The sequence below is a fragment of the Mercenaria mercenaria genome, chromosome 4, assembly GCF_021730395.1.
Source record: "Mercenaria mercenaria strain notata chromosome 4, MADL_Memer_1, whole genome shotgun sequence".
Classification (NCBI taxonomy): Eukaryota; Metazoa; Mollusca; class Bivalvia; order Venerida; family Veneridae; genus Mercenaria; species Mercenaria mercenaria.
This window is the reverse complement of record NC_069364.1, coordinates 37,070,789-37,090,209: the sequence shown is the minus strand read 5'-3', so window position 1 is coordinate 37,090,209 and position 19,421 is coordinate 37,070,789. Positions and strand designations below refer to the sequence as shown.

Below are 19,421 nucleotides of genomic sequence, written 5' to 3'. Positions count from 1 at the left end.
CTTATAATTTAAGGTTAATTTTGATGCATTTTCACTATATCTTAGTTATAACTATATGGATATGATTCAAACTTGAAGTAGTTGTTCCTCATCATCACCTACATCATATGACACAAGGTGCATAACTCTTGCCCCAATATTTTATGAATTATGCCCCCTTTTGGCTTAGAATTATACTTATTTAGTGTTTTGATACACTTTATCTTTATCTCTCTTGTAACTTAATATTTTTGACACAGACTCAAGCTAATGTGCAATATCTTCATCCACCATTGGAGTGAGTAAACACTCCAGTGACAGGTCCAGCTTCCTCAGATGTGCCCAGTTTCACTATCCAGCATCGAAATAGTTGAGCGGTGACAGCTCTTGTTCAAATTGTTGTACTTAAGTGAGTATTTAAGACTGTATTTTATTTATCAAGACTGTTTTTGTGTTTTTCAGATTGAAATTACTGAAGGTGGGTTGGACTGCTGGGTGTACCTGAGTGGCCTGGAGGTTCTGCTCAAATGTGAGAATATGACAGATTCTGTCAATCCAAGAGCTCAAGCCCTAAACACTGCTTACCTCTGGGACTATGTCTGTAGAAAGGTAACAACAAACATGAACTTATCTTCATCTATTGTGTAACAACAGATTTTTATATCATTTATGCTACTTAAAACAGTAGCTTTATGTATTCTGTTTAAAAGAAAAACAATGAAGGACTGCAATTTGTACCTGAAACATATTTCTATAATTTATATCTAATTGTTCAATAGTAAAAATCCTAAAAAAACTTTGGAGACATCTCAATCAATTGTCAGGTAAAGGCAAAAAATATCGGACTAATTACATCAATGATGATGAAGGTAACCCGATACTTGATCAACAACTGCTGAAACATTCAATACATTCTTCACAAATGTATTCAATACAGTACAAAATCCTCCAGAACACCTCACACCTGAAAATAAGAAACTAATTGAGGACTTTGTTAAAACCAATATGGGAAATACATCATTTGAGATACCCCCAGTCACTGAAGAATTCATAATAAAGGAATTAAAATGTCTAGACGAAACAAAGGCAACAGGTCTGGATGAGCTTGGCTCAAAAATACTTAAATTAAGTTGTGACATAATCTCAAAACCCTTGACAAAAATATTCAATCTGAGTATTTCACTAAACAAATTCATAGACAAATTCAAAACTGCTAAAATAACACCTATTTTCAAGAAAAACTCTAAGTCAGACAAGAGTAATTACAGGCCTGTATTGATTCTTCCTTTACTATCTAAACTTATAGAAAGACATGTCAGGGGCCTCTGTGGCCGAGTGGTTAAGGTCGCTGACTTCAAATCACTTGCCCCTCATCGATGTGGGTTCGAGCCTCACTCGGAGCGTTGAATTCTTCATGTGAGGAAGCCATCCAGCTGGCTTACGGAAGGTCGGTGGTTCTACCCGGGTGCCCGCTCATGATGAAATAATGCACGGAGGGGCACCTGGGGTCTTCCTCCACCATTAAAGCTGGAAAGTCGCCATATGACCTATCATGTGTCGGTGCGACGTTAAATCCAAAAAAAAAGAAGAAGAAAAAAAGAAGAGAAAAACATGTCTCAAACCACATGAAACTTTTCCTAGAAAAAATACACTTATTCACTCACACCAATCAAGATTCAGATCACAAGACTCTTGCGAAAACTGCACTCACTAGCATCATTGATGAATGGATTAACGCAATTAATGATAACTCTATTGTTGGAACAATATTCTTAGGCCTGACAAAAGCGTTCGATTTAGTGAACCACTCCCTTCTTATTGAAAAGTTAAAACTGTATAATTTCTGTGAATCAAGCATTAGGTGGCTCCAATCATACCTTGAGAACCATACTCAAAGAGTTAGTATCTCTGAACAATTTTCCTCTGCACAAGACATATCCGCAGGGGTACCTCAAGGCTCTGTTTTTAGCCCTGTACTGTTTATCATATATATCAATGATCTTCCTCTAAATATAGCAAACTCATTGCTCGACATGTTTGCAGATGATGCTACAATGTCTGCTTATGGTAAAACTGTATCACAAGTCCATAATACACTACAGACAAATATTCAAATAGTTGATGAGTGGTGCAGAGACAATTCCATGATTCCTAACACATCAAAGACTAAAGCCATGTACATCACAGCATCTTAAAAAAATCAACATCTGAATGATCACAAAGAATCAAGAACAATTCAAATGCAAGGACAGAATCTATCATACTCAACTGCAGAGAAACTTCTTGGTGTACATGTAGATGAACACCTTAACTGGAGGCACCAAGTTGATCAGACTTTAAAAAAAATGTTACACAAATCTCTTTTCTAAGAATAAAACCCGCCCGCTTAGCTCAGTAGGTAGAGCGTCGGTCTACAGATCGCGGGGTCGTGAGTTCGATCCTCGGGCTGGGCCTATGTTCTCCGTGACTATTTGATAAAAGACATTGTGTCTGAAATCATTAGTCCTCCACCTCTGATCCATGTGGGGAAGTTGGCATTACTTGCGGAGAACAGGTTTGTACTGGTACAGAATCCAGGAACACTGGTTAGGTTAACTGTCCGCCGTTACATGACTGAAATACTGTTAAAAAACGGCGTTAAACCCAAAACAAACAAAAACTAAGAATAAAACATTTTTTAAGTTTACATTCATGAAAGCTATTTTTCAACTCTTTACATCTTGCCACATCTTGATTACTGCTGCACAATATGGGGAAAATGCAATGAAGAGCATTTAGATACCCTGCTAAAATTTCAGAAACGGGCAGCAAGAATAATTTTAGACCGAGACTGTAGTGCCCCATCCTCAGATCGTTTAAACAACATAAGTGGATGAAATTCCCAGACAGAATAAAATACAAGAAAGCTATCATGGTCTACAAAGCTTTAAACAGTCAGTATCCAGAATATCTTACATCTAAATTCAAACACAAAAATTCATCTTTTTATGCTCTTAGATCAAATGATAATAATGAACTTCTTGTACCAAAACCTAAAAAAGAATTTTTCGAAAATCATTGTTATCATTGTATTACTCAGGGTCTGTCATTTGGAATGATATCCCTAATCATATAAGATCAACTGACACCTTGGAAAAATTCAAACAAGAGTATCTCAAATGGCATTTTAGTAATGAATAAAACTATGTGTCATAGAGAATAAAAAACTATTAATTTATGACATCTTCTCATGATATGCTGGCTAGATTTTCATCAAACTTAAGTCTGTAAAACTGGTTCAAATGGGGGCCCTGAACCCTTTTTAAGGCCCACTAGAGCTAGAAATAGAAAAGCCTCTCATGGACGGCTTGATAGATCTTCATCAAACTTGGCCAGAAGCATCATTGTAAGGTCCTCTCCCAGATTTGTTCAAATGGTTCTGATTGGTCTTTTTTAGGGGACACTAGGGCTAAAAAAATAAAACAATAACTTCCTCTCTTTTAGTTTGTTAATCCCCCGCCACGAGTGGTGGGGGTTATAGGAATAGTCTCCGTCTGTCTTTCTGTCCTTCCTACTGTCCGTAACATTTTGTGTATTCTCTGTATCTCCTAAACCCCTTGAAGGATTTTCCTGAAACTTGGGTCAAGTGATCACCTCATCAAGACAATGTGCAGAACTCATGAGTTAGCCATGCTGGCTCAAGATCAAGGTCACAACTCTTGGTCATAGGTTTGAGCCTTCCATTTTGTGTCCACTCTGTATTGCCTAAACCTTTTGAAGGAATTTCTTGAAACTTCGGTCAAATGATCACCTTGTCAAGGTCACAGCTCAAAGTCAAAGGTTTGAGCCTTCCATTTTGTGTCTGCTCTCTATCTCCTAAACCCCTTGAAGGATTTTCATGAAACTTGTGTCAAATGATCACCTCATCAAGACAATGTGCAGAACTTATGAGTCAGCCATGACAGCTCAAGGTCAAGGTCACAACTCTTGGTCAAAGGTTTGTGCCTTCCATTTTATGTCTGCTCTCTATCTCCTAAACCCCTTGAAGGATTTTCATGAAACTTGTGTCAAATGATCACCTCATCAAGACAATGTGCAGAACTTATGAGTCAGCCATGTCAGCTCAAGGTCAAGGTCACAACTCTTGGTCAAAGGTTTGAGCCTTCCATTTTATGTCTGCTCTCTATCTCCTAAACCCCTTGAAGGATTTTCATGAAACTTAGTTAAATGATCACCTCATCAAGACAATATGCAGAACTCATGAGTCAGCCATGTCAGCTCAAGGTCACGGTCACAAATCTTGATCAAAGGTTTGTGCCTTCCATTTTTTGTCCACTCTGTATCTCTTAAACTCCTTGAAGGATTTCAAATTCATTGATGTCGTCATACATAGACTATAAAATATACTTAACAACGTCAATGCTTCCACCCAAAATTATCAACGTTTTCACTCTCCATAACAGCGGCGGGGGATATAGCTTCTTTCAGACTGCCTTGTTCTAATGGTAACACATTTTTGGGCTGTCACAGCAAAATATAGAAAAAAACCTATGAACTGTTAAAGGATGTTCTCCAAACTTGGTCAGAAGCAAGGTCAAATTGTCAAGGTCCTCTTCAGGTGAGCAGCTTAGGCCCATTTGGGCCTCTTGTTTTAAGGTTCCTAGTTTGAGACAAGGATGATTTTGTATTTTGTTGGCTGCACTTTAATGCTTTAGCTGTATAATTTGTTTAGTAATTAATTCTATAAATGAAGATTTTTAAGGGTTTTTTGTTTGAGAAATTGTATGTGAATATTATAGATTTTTGATTACAGCTTGAGAAGTTAGGAGAGTTGTGTGGATTGATGCCAGGAGACAGTAGCTCTCCCAGCTCGGATCAGTTGTCCCTCGTCATTGATCTCACGTCTGGTATGGGTCTTGAGATACCCAATGAACATGAGGAAGGTGTGTTGTATTCTTATCAGTTTTATTTCACAAATTTACAATTCTAAAAATCATCTGTTCAAATGAAGGACCTCTGTTGAATTGCACTGGCATGAAAGTACAGTTACATCTGTTGAATTGCACTGGTAAGAAAGTACAGATACATCTGTTGAACTGCACTGGCACAAAAGTACAATTACTCTGTTGAACTGCTCTTGCATTAAAGTACAATTAAATGTGTTAAATTGCACTGGCATTAAAGAACCATTACATCTGTTGAATTGCACTGGCATAAAATTACAATTACATCTGTTGAATTTCACTGACATAAAAATACCATTACATACATTCAAATACACTAGCATAACAGTACAATTACACCTGTTGAACTGCACTTGCATAAAAATACAATTCTGTTTAAATGCACTGGCATAAAAGTACAATCACATCTGTTGAATTGCACTGGCATAAATTACACCTGGTCAAATGCACTGGCATAAAGGTACAATTTGTTGAACTGAACTGGCATTAAAGTACCATTACACCTGGTCAAATTACAAATGTTGAATTGCACTGGCAAAAAAAGTACAATTCTGTTGAAAGCAGTGGCATAAAAGTACAATTACATCTGTTGAATTACACTGGCATAAAAGTACAAGTACACCTTGTCAGATGCACTGACATGAAAGTACAATTACATTTGTTGAACTGAACTGGCATAAAAGTACCATTACACCTGGTCAATTTACATATGTTGACTTGCACTGGCAAAAAAGTACAATTACTTCTGTTGAATTACACTGGCATTAAAGTATTATTATATGTGTTGAACTGCACGAGCATAAAAGTATTATTTTATGCTAACGGATGAAATACTGTGTTTTATCAATGAGATGTAATCCATATCACTTACTGCATATCACTCACTGCTTTGCCGATGTACTTGTACATTGTGTATAAATTTTAAATTATTTGCTTAAAACAGGATGAAAATTACGGTCGCACTTTGTTCTTTATATTATATTTCTTGATTCAAATTATTTTACTTAATGAGAATTTATAACGTTATGCAGCAAGAAAAAAAATAAAATGGAACTTTATATCATGTGCACCTTTCTAATTTCACAAAACGTCTGACGTCATGTTCGTTTACGTGTGTCTGTTTCCCGCGCAGAGATTAAATTTGTTTCAAAATGCATATCTCAGCGTACTTAAGCATAAAATAAAAAGAAAATTTGTTTGTTTTTCATGAATATAGAATATATATCACCTCAAAGTGAGAAAATATTTGAAAAACAAACAAATATCCTCTGTTTGTTACATATAATGAATTGCACTGGCATAAAAGTACAGTTACTTCTGTTGAGTTTCACTGGCACAAAAGTACCATTACACCTGTTCAAATGCACTAGAATAACAGTACAATTACATCAGTTGAACTGCACTTGCATAAAAGTAACATTACACTTGTTGAATTGCACTGGCGTAAAAGCTCAATTATATCTGTTGAATTGCACTAGCATAAAAGTACCGTTGCACCAGGTAAAATGCACTGGCATAAAAGTTCAATTACATATGTTGAATTGAAAAAGGTATAATTACATCTGTTGAACTGCACTGGCATGAAAGTAGAGTTACATTCTGCTGAATTGCACTGACATACAAGTACAATTACATCTGCTGAATTGCACTGGCATAAAAGTACAAATTCATCTGCTGAATTGCACTGGCATGAAAGTAGAGTTACATTCTGCTGAATTGCACTGGCATAAAAGTACAATTACATCTGTTGAAAAGCCGACATACACGTACAATTACATCTGCTGAATTGCACTGACATACAAGTACAATTACATCTGCTGAATTGCACTGACATACACGTACAATTACATCTGCTGAATTGCACTGACATACAAGTACAATTACATCTGCTGAATTGCACTGGAATAAAAGTACAATTACATCTGTTGAATTGCACTGGCATGAAAGTAGAGTTACATTCTGCTGAATTGCACTGGCATAAAAGTACAATTATATCTGTTGAAAAGCCGACATACACGTACAATTACATCTGCTGAATTGCACTGACATACAAGTACAATTACATCTGCTGAATTGCACTGGCATAAAAGTACAATTACATTCTGCTGAATTGCACTGGTGTAAAAGTACAGTTACATTCTGCTGAACTGCACTGACATAGAAGTACAGTTACATTCTGCTGAATTGCACTGGCATGAAAGTACAATTACATCTGTTGAAAAACTGACATAGAAGTACAGTTACATCTGCTGAATTGCACTGGTATAAAAGTACAGTTACATTCTGCTGAATTGCACTGACATAGAAGTACAGTTACATTCTGCTGAATTGCACTAGCTTAAAAGTACAATTACATCTGTTGAAAAACTGACATAGAAGCACAATATCTGCTGAATTGCACTGGTATAAAAGTACAGTTACATTCTGCTGAACTGCACTGGCATAGAAGTACAGTTACATCTGCTGAATTGCACTGGCATAAAAGTACAGTTACATTCTGCTCAATTGCACTGACATAGAAGTACAGTTACATTCTGCTGAATTGCACTGGCATAAAAGTACAATTACATCTGTTGAAAAACTGACATAGAAGCACAATTACATCTGCTAAATTGCACTGGTATAAAAGTACAGTTACATTCTGCTGAATTGCACCAGGAAGGTCTAATACGGGGAGTAGAAACTCTGTATAAATCAATACATTTATCTGTATTATGCTGTCGTCCATACCTTTAAATATCGACCAGTCGTTAGCGATCGATATTTTGTTTTCGCCACTATCGATTAGCGTGTAATTAGCATATTACCTCATGTTAATCATGGAGCTATAACACTTATTGTTCAAAGGGTTTACCAGTCACATGTTAAGTGGTGATAATTAGATGATCAGAGATTGATCTAAAGGGATTCTGAAGCAAAAACAGCATGCGACTGCATGATTATTATAAATTAACTCGAGCTCACTTCCCTGAAGAAATATTTTACCACGTAACTTCAAACCTTTATCAAAGGGCAGATTTTTGTTGGATTTGAATAAAAAGAAATGGAAAATAACAGAAAGCTAACACTTTTCTTAATCTTGTAGAGCCATAATTATAATTGTTGTTTATAATGTCAGATTTCTACATACAGAAACAAACATTCTTCTTGAACGTAGGGAATGTTTCAAACGAAATTGTTGTTTAAACTCCAAAAATTAGTTTAATAAATTTAATCTTAAAACTGATGTGTGAAAAATACAATGTATTTAAATTAAAATAACAATATATTTTTTTTTTTTAAAAAAAGGCTGACAACGAAGTTACATTTAGCATTCCGAACTTTTAGATAAAACTGCAGAAAATCATCTAGGTTTAACACGCATTTAAATGGTGAAGAACAGAGCAATATCATAAACAAATATTTTCAGGCAACAGTTTACAGTTTTGACTTGCTATTTTCATTAAAATATGTCCTAATTTTTTTGTTCTAAATACTCTCAATCAACAAGGCAAGTATCATGTAAAAAAACGACATCTTTCTCTCTGGGTAAGACAAGTCTAGATTTAGCCATTTTCACAGGGCGAAAAGTAACATTAATGTAGATATTTTCCATTTAAAAACAGATGCAGGCAATAATTTCATGGCAGAACTTTTGTTTTCAACAAAAAATTCAACAAATGCTTTCCCAGATTTTCACTGAAAGGACGAGTTAAACTGTAAGGCGTAAGTGTTTGAGTAATAGCAGAATAACCTACGGCATACGCTTCGATTGGACGACAGCATAAGATGAGATAAATGCCGGTTTCCAGTCCCCGTATCAGTTGTTCCAGATTGCACTGACATAGAAGTACAGTTACATTCTGCTGAATTGCACTAGCTTAAAAGTACAATTACATATGTTGAAAAACTGACATAGAAGCACAATTACATCTGCTGAATTGCACTGGTATAAAGGTACAGTTACATTCTGCTGAATTGCACTGACATACAAGTACAATTACATCTGCTGAATTGCACTGGCATAAAAGTACAATTACATCTGTTGAATTGCACTGGCATTCAAAGTACAGTTACATCTGTTGAATTGCACTGGCATTCAAAGTACAGTTTCATTCTGCTGAATTGCACTGACATAGAAGTACAGTTATATTCTGCTGAATTGCACTGGCATAAAAGTACAATTATATCTGTTGAAAAACTGACATAGAAGTACAATTACATCTGCTGAATTGCACTGACATACAAGTACAATTACATCTGCTGAATTGCACTGGCATAAAAGTACAATTACATCTGTTGAATTGCACTGGCATTCAAAGTACAGTTACATCTGTTGAATTGCACTGGCATTCAAAGTACAGTTACATTCTGCTGAATTGCACTGGCATAAAAGTACAATTATATCTGTTGAAAAACTGACAGAAGTACAATTACATCTGCTGAATTGCACTTGCATAAAAGTACAATTACATCTGCTGAATTGCACTGGCATAAAAGTACAGTTACATCTGTTGAATTGCACTTGCATAAAAGTACAATTACATCTGCTGAATTGCACTTGCATAAAGGTACAATTACATCTGCTGAATTGCACTTGCATAAAAGTACAATTACATCTGCTGAATTGCACTGGCATAAAAGTACAATTACATCTGCTGAATTGCACTTGCATAAAAGTACAATTACATCTGTTGAATTGCACTGGCATTCAAAGTACAGTTACATCCTGATAGATTGCACTGGCATAAAAGTACAATTGCATCTATTGAATTGCTCTAAAATTAACATACCATTACAACTTACAAAAGTATAGCAATAAAACTGTAAAATACCAGTTTTAACCACTGCATACAAAGTTTTGTTAATATTACAAAAATCTATGGTAAAATTATTGTATTAACTTCTTTGTATGCACAAATAAACCAATTTCTATGGTTAATTTTTTTTCAGATACTTCAAAAAATTCTCCAAGAGACAAACTAAGAGAGGCACTGTCATCCAGAGAATCTTTTCAGAGGATTTACTTGGTACTACTTCTTGTTTTAATCACAAAACATTACAGATAGTATAAAAAGGGGAAGAAGTCCCAAAAGACGTATAAGACTGTAATGAGGAAAACATGTTTTTAGCTCATCTGATTTTTTGAAAAAAAATGATGAGTTATTGTCATCACTTGAGCGGTTGTCGGCGTCGGCGTCGGCGTCGGCGTTGCCTGGTTAAGTTTTATGTTTAGGTCAGCTTTTCTCCTAAACTATCAAAGCTATTGCTTTGAAACTTGGAATACTTGTTCACCATCATAAGCTGACCCTGTATAGCAAGAAACATAACTCCATCTTGCTTTTTGCAAGATTTATGGCCCCTTTTGTACTTAGAAAATATCAGATTTCTTGGTTAAGTTTTATGTTTAGGTCAACTTTTCTCCTAAACTATCAAAGCTTTTGCTTTGAAACTTGGAATACTTGTTCACCATCATAAGCAGACCCTGTACATCAAGAAACATAACTCCATCTTGCTTTTTGCAAGAATTATTGCCCCTTTTGGACTTAGAAAATCAGTTTTCTTGGTTAAGTTTTATGTTTAGGTCAGCTTTTATCCTAAACTATCAAAGTTATTCCTTTAAAACTTGCAACACTTGTTCACCATCATAAGCTGACCCTGTACAGCAAGAAACATAACTCCATCCTGCTTTTTGCAAGATTTATGGCCCCTTTTGGACTTAGAAAATATCAGATTTCTTGGTTAAGTTTTATGTTTAGGTCAACTTTTTCTCTTAAACTATCAAAGCTATTGCTTTAAAACTTGCAACTCTTGTTCACCATCATAAGCTGACCCTGTACAGCAAGCAACATAACTCCATCCTGCTTTTTGCAATAATTATTGCCCCTTTTGGACTTAGAAAAATGGTTGAATATTATGTTTAAGTCAACTTTTCTCATAAACTATCAAAGCTATTGCTTTAAAACTTGCAACAGTTTTTTACCATCATAAGTGGACACTGTACATCAAGAAACATAACTCTATCCTGCTTTTTGCAAGAGTGATGGCCCTTTTTAGACTTAGAAAATCATGGGTAGGACAATATTTCTATTACACAAAAAAAATCAGATGAGCGTCAGCACCCGCAAGGCGGTGCTCTTGTTGTCATTTGAAATGCTTAATCAACTTAATAACAGAAGGGAACCCTGGTTAAATGTGGTTTTGCATGTTCCAGTCAAGGTCACACTTATAGGTCAGAGGTCAAATTCAAGAATGACTGTCCAGAGCATTTCTTCTTCAGGCATGGAGGGATTTTGTTGTAACTTGGCACAAATGACTGCACCCATCAGGCATCCTTGTTTTTAGAATTACTTCCCTTTGTTATTACTATAAATAGCTTATTTTGTAACTTTTTTTTATACGCCCGTTTGAAAAACGGGACATATTATGGGAACGCCCCTGGCGGGCGGGCTGGCAGGCGGCGTCCACAGACTTTGTCCGGAGCATATCTTCTACATGCATGAAGGGATTTTGATGAAACTTGGCACAGTTGTTCACCATCATGAGACGGAGTGTCATGCGCAGGAACCAGGTCCCTAGGTCTAAGGTCAAGGTCACACTTAGAGGTCAAAGGATACAAGAAAGAAAACTTTGTCTGGAGCATATCTTCTTCATGCATGGAGGGATTTTGATATAACTTGGCACAAATGTTCACCACCATGAGGCAGAGTGTCATGCGCAAGAACCAGGTCCCTAGATCTAAGGTCAAGGTCACACTTAGAGGTCAACGGATACAAGAATGAAAACCTTGTCCGGAGCATTTCTTCTTCATGCATAGAGGGATTTTGATATAACTTTGCACAAATGTTCACCACCACGAGGCGGAGTGTCATGCGCAAGAACCAGGTCCCTAGGTCAAAGGTCAAGGTCACACTTAGAAGCCAAAGGTCAGATACAAGAATGACTGTCCGAAGCATTTCTTCTTCATGCATGAAGGGATTTTGATGTAACTTGGCACAATTATACACCGTCATGAGATGAAGTGTCATGCGCAGTTCCCTTCTTTAGAATTACTTCCCTTTGTTGTTACTATAAATAGCTTATATTGTAACTTTTTCATTACTGGTCGTAGGGAAAAATCGAGACCACTTTTCTGTAGTACAACATGCATGCTACATCCAATTATGAGGTGTATTTTGACCAATCTCTACCTGGTAAAGATTTTTGTGTGGACTTACAATTTTTTTTGGATTTTTTTTTTTTTTTTTTTTTTTTTGATTTTTTTTTTTTAAGATTATCTTCCCTTAGTTGTTACTATAAATAACTTATATTGTAACTTTTTAGCTCACCTGTCACAAAGTGACAAGGTGAGCTTTTGTGATCGCGCAGCGTCCGTCGTCCGTCGTCCGTCCGTGCGTCCGTAAACTTTTGCTTGTGACCACTCTAGAGGTCACATTTTTCATGGGATCTTTATGAAAGTTGGTCAGAATGTTCATCTTGATGATATCTAGGTCAAGTTCGAAACTGGGTCACGTGCCGTCAAAAACTAGGTCAGTAGGTCTAAAAATAGAAAAACCTTGTGACCTCTCTAGAGGCCATATATTTCACAAGATCTTCATGAAAATTGGTCAGAATGTTCACCTTGATGATATCTAGGACAAGTTCGAAACTGGGTCACGTGCCATCAAAAACTAGGTCAGTAGGTCTAAAAATAGAAAAACCTTGTGACCTCTCTAGAGGCCATATATTTCAAAAGATCTTCATGAAAATTGGTTAGAACGTTCACCTTGATGATATCTAGGTCAAGTTCGAAACTGGGTCACGTGCCTTCAAAAACTAGGTCAGTAGGTCAAATAATAGAAAAACCTTGTGACCTCTCTAAAGGCCATATTTTTCATGGGATCTGTATGAAAGTTGGTCTGAATGTTCATCTTGATGATATCTAGGTCAAGTTCGAAACTGGGTCACGTGCCTTCAAAAACTAGGTCAGTAGGTCAAATAATAGAAAAACCTTGTGACCTCTCTAAAGGCCATATTTTTCATGGGATCTGTATGAAAGTTAGTCTGAATGTTCATCTTGATGATATCTAGGTCAAGTTCGAAACTGGGTCACGTGCCTTCAAAAACTAGGTCAGTAGGTCTAAAAATAGAAAAACCTTGTGACCTCTCTAGAGGCCATATATTTCATGAGATCTTCATGAAAATTGGTCAGAATGTTCACCTTGATGATATCTAGGTCAAGTTCGAAAGTGGGTCACGTGCCTTTAAAAACTAGGTCAGTAGGTCAAATAATAGAAAAACCTTGTGACCTCTCTAGAGGCCATATTTTTCATGGGATCTGTATGAAAGTTGGTCTGAATGCTTATCTTGATGATATCTAGGTCAAGTTCGAAACAGAGTCATGTGCGGTCAAAAACTAGGTCAGTAGGTCTAAAAATAGAAAAACCTTGTGACCTCTCTAGAGGCCATACCCTTGAATGGATCTTCATGAAAATTGGTAAGAATGTTCAGCTTGATGATATCTAGGTCAAGTTTGAAACTGGGTCACGTGCCTTTAAAAACTAGGTCAGTAGGTCAAATAATAAAAAAACCTTGTGACCTCTCTAGAGGCCATACTTTTCATGGGATCTGTATGAAAGTTGGTCTGAATGTTCATCTTGATGATATCTAGGTCAAGTTTGAAACTGGGTCAACTGCGGTCAAAAACTAGGTCAGTAGGTCTAAAATTAGAAAAATCTTTTGACCTCTCTAGAGGCCATATTTTTCAATGGATCTTCATGAAAATTGATCTGAATGTTCATCTTGATGATATCTAGGTCAGTTTCGAAACTGGGTCATGTGCGGTCAAAAACTAGGCCAGTAGGTATAAAAATAGAAAAACCTTGTGACCTCTCTAGAGGCCATATTTTTCATGAGATCTTCATGAAAATTAGTGAGAATGTTCACCTTGATGATATCTAGTTAAAATTCAAAACAAGGTCACGTACCTTCGAAAACTAGGTCAATAGGTCAAATAATAGAAAAACCTTGTGACCTCTCTAGAGACCATATTTTTCAATGGATCTTCATGAAAATTGGTCAGAATTTTTATCTTGATAATATCTAGGTCAAGTTCAAAACTGGGTCACATGAGCTCAAAAACTAGGTCACTATGTCAAATAATAGAAAAAACGACGTCATACTCAAAACTTGGTCATGTGGGAAGAGGTGAGCGATTCAGGACCATCATGGTCCTCTTGTTTACTATTGCTTGTATCTTACTGTAAGTTCACATAAACATTGTCAAGCATACAGAGTATGTGCAGGGGCTGGGCAAAGGTCAAGGTCACAAAGTTGTTATACTTGGAGTTATTTTCATGTCAAATTTTTTTCGAAAGCTTTGTCTTTAGACATATCTTTGGTACTTTAAAAGATAATGACTTGAAACTCAAAATATATCTTTACCATCATGATCTGCATGTGTGGTACCAATCCCAATAACTCTAATTTGTGTTCTTGACAGAATTATGCCCCTTGGTGTATCTTCCTTTTAAAAGTAGAGGTCTCTTATTGAGACATATATTCATTTTACTGTCAAATCGCGGAATAGTCTTATGGACAGCTCTTGTATGAGGTCTCCTTACTTTTTCAAAAATGGACAGTTGCTCCTTCCTGCTAGAACTAAATACAGGATGACTTCTCAAGATCTGCTTAATGAATCTTCATCAAACTTGGTCTGTAGCACCGTTATTATTTTCATCTTGTTCCATTGTGGGCAAATTTTGTACCCACTAGACATGAATGTCACATGATTTATAGTACCAACAAAAACAAACAAACATCGACGACCCTTTTAGTAAATACAGGTGTGTTCCGTACAGAGATATTCTAGATAATCTGGTGAAATTACCCTGTGGACACAGACTTAGCAGACATTGTGTTTAGAGATAATGATAGAACAATTGCTCTCTGTCCTGTTTTTGCAGTTGGCTGCAGATTTTTTTCACAAAATAATGTTGTTTTTTAGCTCACCTGAGGCAAAGGCTCATGGTGAGCTATTGTGACCGCTCAATGTCCGTCGTGCGTCGTCAGTCGTGCGGCGTGTGTCCGTCAACATTTTCTAAAAAAATCTTCTTCTTGAAAACCACAGGGCAGAATTACACCAAACTTCACAGGAATGATCCTAGGGTGGCCCCCTTTCATAATTATTCAAAGAATTGAATTCCATGCAGAACTCTGGTTGCCATGGCAACCAAAAGGAAAAACTTTAAAAATCTTCTTCTCAAAAACCAGAAGACCTACAGCTTAGATATTTGGTATGAAGCATTGCCTAGTGGACCTCTAGCAAATTTGTTCAAATCATGACCCCGGGATCAAAATTGACCCCGCCCCAGGGGTCACTTGATTTTACATAGGAAAATCTTTAAAAATCTTCTTCTCAAAAACCAGAAGCCTAGAGCTTAGATATTTGACATGTAGTATTGCCTGGTGGACCTCTACTAAAATTGTTCAAATCATTACCCCGGGGTCAAAATTGACCCTGCCCCAGGGGTCACTTGATTTTACATAGGAAAATCTTCAAAAAATTTCTAAATATAAACCAGAAGGCTTAGGGCTTAGGTATTTGACATGTAGCATTGCTTAGTGGACCTCTACAAAAAATTTTCAAATCATGACCCCCGGGGTCAAAATTGACCCCGCTCCAGGGGTCACTTTATTTTACATAGGAAAATCTTCAAAAATTTTCTAAAAATAAACCAAAAGGCCTAGAGCTTAGATATTTGACTTGTAGCATTGCCTAATAGACTTCTACAAAATTTTTTCAAATCATGTCCCCCGGGGTCAAATTGACCCCGCCCCATGGGGTTACCTGATTGTACATGGAAAAATCTTCAAAATTTTCTAAAAATAAACCAAAAGGCCTAGAGCTTATATATTTGACATGTAGCATTGCCTAGTGGACCTCTACAAAATTTGTTCAAATCTTGACCCCCTAGGATCAAATTGACCCAGCCCAAGGGGTTACTTGATTGTACATAGGGAAATCTTCATAAATTTGCTAAAAATAAACCAGAAGACTTAGATCTTAGATATTTGATATGTAACATTGTCTAGTAGACTTCTACAAAATTTGTTCAAATCATGACCCCAGGGTTAAAGTTGGCCCCGCTCCAGGGGTTACTTGATTGTACATTTTAAAAATCTTCAGTTTGGCATTTGAAACATGTAGCTCATATTACTCAGGTGAGCGATCCAGGGTCATCATGACCCTCTTGTTTATAATTGACCGTAGGGAAAAAACAAGACCACTTTTCTGTGGTACAACATATATGTTACTTTCAAATTTTAGGTGTATTTTAATGTATCTCTACCTGGTAAGGAGTTTTTTTGTGGAGTTAGAAAAACAAATGACTTACAATGATTACTAAACAACCACAAAATTAAAATTCCATTTGCAAATACAGGTGCTAGAGTAAAGAAATTTGCTGTGACGGGCGTATATTGTGACATTCTGGCACTCTTGTTATTTCTGGCCGAGATCAAGGTCACACTTTGAGGTTAAAGGTTAACATGGTCTGTTTCTTGTCCAGTCCATAACTCTGCAATTGATGAAGGGATTTTAAAATTACTTGGCATAAATGTTCCCTATAACGAGATGACATGTCATGCGCAACACCCAGACCCCTAGCTCCGAGGTCAAGTTTACACTTAGAAGTCAAAGGTTAACATGGTCTGTTTCTTGTCTGGTCCATAACTATGCCATTTATTAAGGAATTTGAAAATAATTTGACACAAATGTTAACCATATTGAGAAGGTGTGTCGCGCTTATGACCTGGGTCTCTCAGGTCAAGGTCAAGGTCGCAAAATGATTCATACCTAAACTGTTCTGGCATATTATGTGCAGACAACTGTAGAATTCTTGGGCACGCTCCGGGGGCATTTGTCACTAATTGTGACAGCTCTTGTTTTAACTAAGTCATGTTAGAATTACCTTTGTACCTTGTGTATTCAGCTCCTACATATTTCATCAAAATCAAATGAAATATCCTATATATTGTCAACATGAAGTGGACATGTGCATATTTTTGGACTTTCTATTTATTATATTTTATGGAGTTATGGTTATTTTGGACTTTGAAATATTACAACTACCTGGGAACATTTTAAGTGAGCCTACAGTTTCCATTCAACTGAAATGAGACTTTGTATACATTATCATCATGAAGTGGATGTGGGCATATTCTAAGCACTTTCATGTCCAAATATTTTTTCTGAGGTTGTGGCTCTGTTATTAACTTCAAAGCATTTTCAAGAGGCATTTGTCATACAATGTTGACGTTATTCTTGTTTCGACTGATATATAAACAGTTGAAGATTGCAAGTTTTCACAATGGAAGAATCACAAGTTTTATGAGATTTTTTGCATAAATGAAAAACATACAATGTAGATTGATTTTATGAAGGTTCTTACAAAAGTAAATTTACCTATTTTCTATAAAACAGTCAAATAAATGTCTAATTCTGTGTACTTAATTTTCAGCTAAAGATATTAATGTTGTTAGTTTTAAATAAATAATATGAGTTGCTATATATCTTTGGCATTTTATACATTTATGTATGCTGCACTCAGGTTTTATTCTAGGCTATGATGATAAATGAGGTGAAACGTCCTTAATGTGTTTGAAATTTAAGTTATATTTTTGAACTTTTAGACCCAGTTGTATCAGCACCTTATTTTAAGCTTGTATTGTTACAGGAACAGTCAGAGCTAGCAATGGGAACATTTAAATACATTGGTAGATTTAGATCAGCTAGAATGATCGGCAAAAACCTCGCTGATTTTTACATGTAAGTATTTCTCTCAGCTGTTTCCTGCAGTATTATATAGGGAATAATAGGTTAGTGCCGTAGATGAGAAAGTTTATCTGGCGAGCTGGAGGAGGTTATCGGGTGAGCCGAAGGGGAACCTGATAACGTCCGGAGCCGAGCCAGATAAACTTTCTCCATCTTGGGCACTAACCTATTATTCTGTTTATCTTGTCATTACTTCATTTTCCAATATTTGGCAATTTATTTTACAAAAAAGTCTGCGACCACCGCTTTAATGACGTCGTATTCGTAATGACATCACTTATATAATGACGTGATTACCAGCAAAATCGCAATAACTTCTTCGTTTCTGAATAAAAACTCATTATTTGACCACTCATTTTCTTAGTTCGGACATTTGCAACACAATGATGATGGTTTTGTTGCAAATTTTTTTATGACAAAACTATCGATCATAAGGTCACATGATCAACTGACCGTATATCACTGGTCACATGATCAACTTACGGTATATCAAGAAAGATATACGGCACCCTGATATCGGGTCGAAAATACTGCAAGTGACAGGATAAATAGAAATAATTGTTCTGTTCTTGAAAACAAGGAATCTGTTATCTGTTGGATTCAGTCACAACTGATGTTTTTGAGAGGACATGAATTTGTGGACATAAAATAATTTTTAGTTTGACTATAAGAAGTATGAACAAAATTATGTTAGTCAGGCCTTGGTTAAAGTTTTTATGTAAACTTAAACTCTGTTATTACTTGATGCATTTACTTCAAATTTAAAGTAGTTGTTCCTCATCATCACCCACATCATACGACACAAGGATCATAACTCTCACAAAATATTTAATTATTATCTCCCCTTTTTACTTAGTATACTTTCTATCTCTGTTAATATTAAGGTTTGATTAAAAAAATTATGCCGCTTTTCACTAAAATTTTAAGTTCTTTTTAATGCATTGCACTGTAGACTAAAAATATTTATTCCACATAACATTCCTCATCATATAAGATCCATTCCTCTGGCACAAATGAATTATCTCCCCTTTTTACTTAGTATCTCAGTTTAATTTTATGCCTTCCTACTATATCTTTGTTGTTACTGAATTGATTTTTAGCTTGACTATACGAAGTATGGAGAGCTGTCCTACTCAACCCGGCCTCAGCATCCTTCCGCATCCGCACTTTGGTTAAAGTTTTGATGCACTTTCACTTATCTCAGTAATTACTTGATTGACCATAGTTATTCCTCATCATCACTCACAACTTATGGCCATAACTCTCATGCCAATATTTCATGACTTATCCTTCCTTTTTACTCAGAATTTCAGGTTAAAGTTTGGATGCACTTTCACTCAGTTATTACTAAATGGATTTGATTCAGACTTAAACTAATTGTTCCACCTTATTGCCCACATCATATGACACAAGGTTCATAACTCTGGTACCAATATTTCATGAATTATGCGCCCCCCTAGTACTTAGAATTTCAGGTTAAAGTTTTCATGCACTTTTTCTATCTCTGTTATTTCTAAATACATTTAATATTGTAAATTCATAAACCAACACAGTTTTGTCAAAACATGTTTCGCTTTAATAAGCTTCTTCAGTTGACAATACATTTGACTCGGACTTGAATTTGCGCTATCTGTTGTTGCTAGATGGATTTGACTGAAACTTAAATAGTTGATTCTCATTATTACCTTCATGATACTGTTGCAGAA

General features: G+C 36.1%; 1 protein-coding gene across 2 annotated transcripts in view; it reads left to right on the top strand.

Annotated features, from left to right (window-relative positions):
- LOC123552811 (trafficking protein particle complex subunit 10-like) overlaps positions 1-19,421 on the top strand; it is a 126,111-nt gene that overhangs the window by 60,027 nt on the left and 46,663 nt on the right. For both annotated transcript variants that reach the window (XM_053540927.1, XM_053540926.1), the window contains 4 exons: positions 442-588; positions 4,772-4,901; positions 9,855-9,931; positions 17,618-17,709. In XM_053540927.1, coding sequence (XP_053396902.1) covers positions 442-588; positions 4,772-4,901; positions 9,855-9,931; positions 17,618-17,709 — 446 coding nt within the window. The remainder of the gene's footprint in view (positions 1-441; positions 589-4,771; positions 4,902-9,854; positions 9,932-17,617; positions 17,710-19,421) is intronic.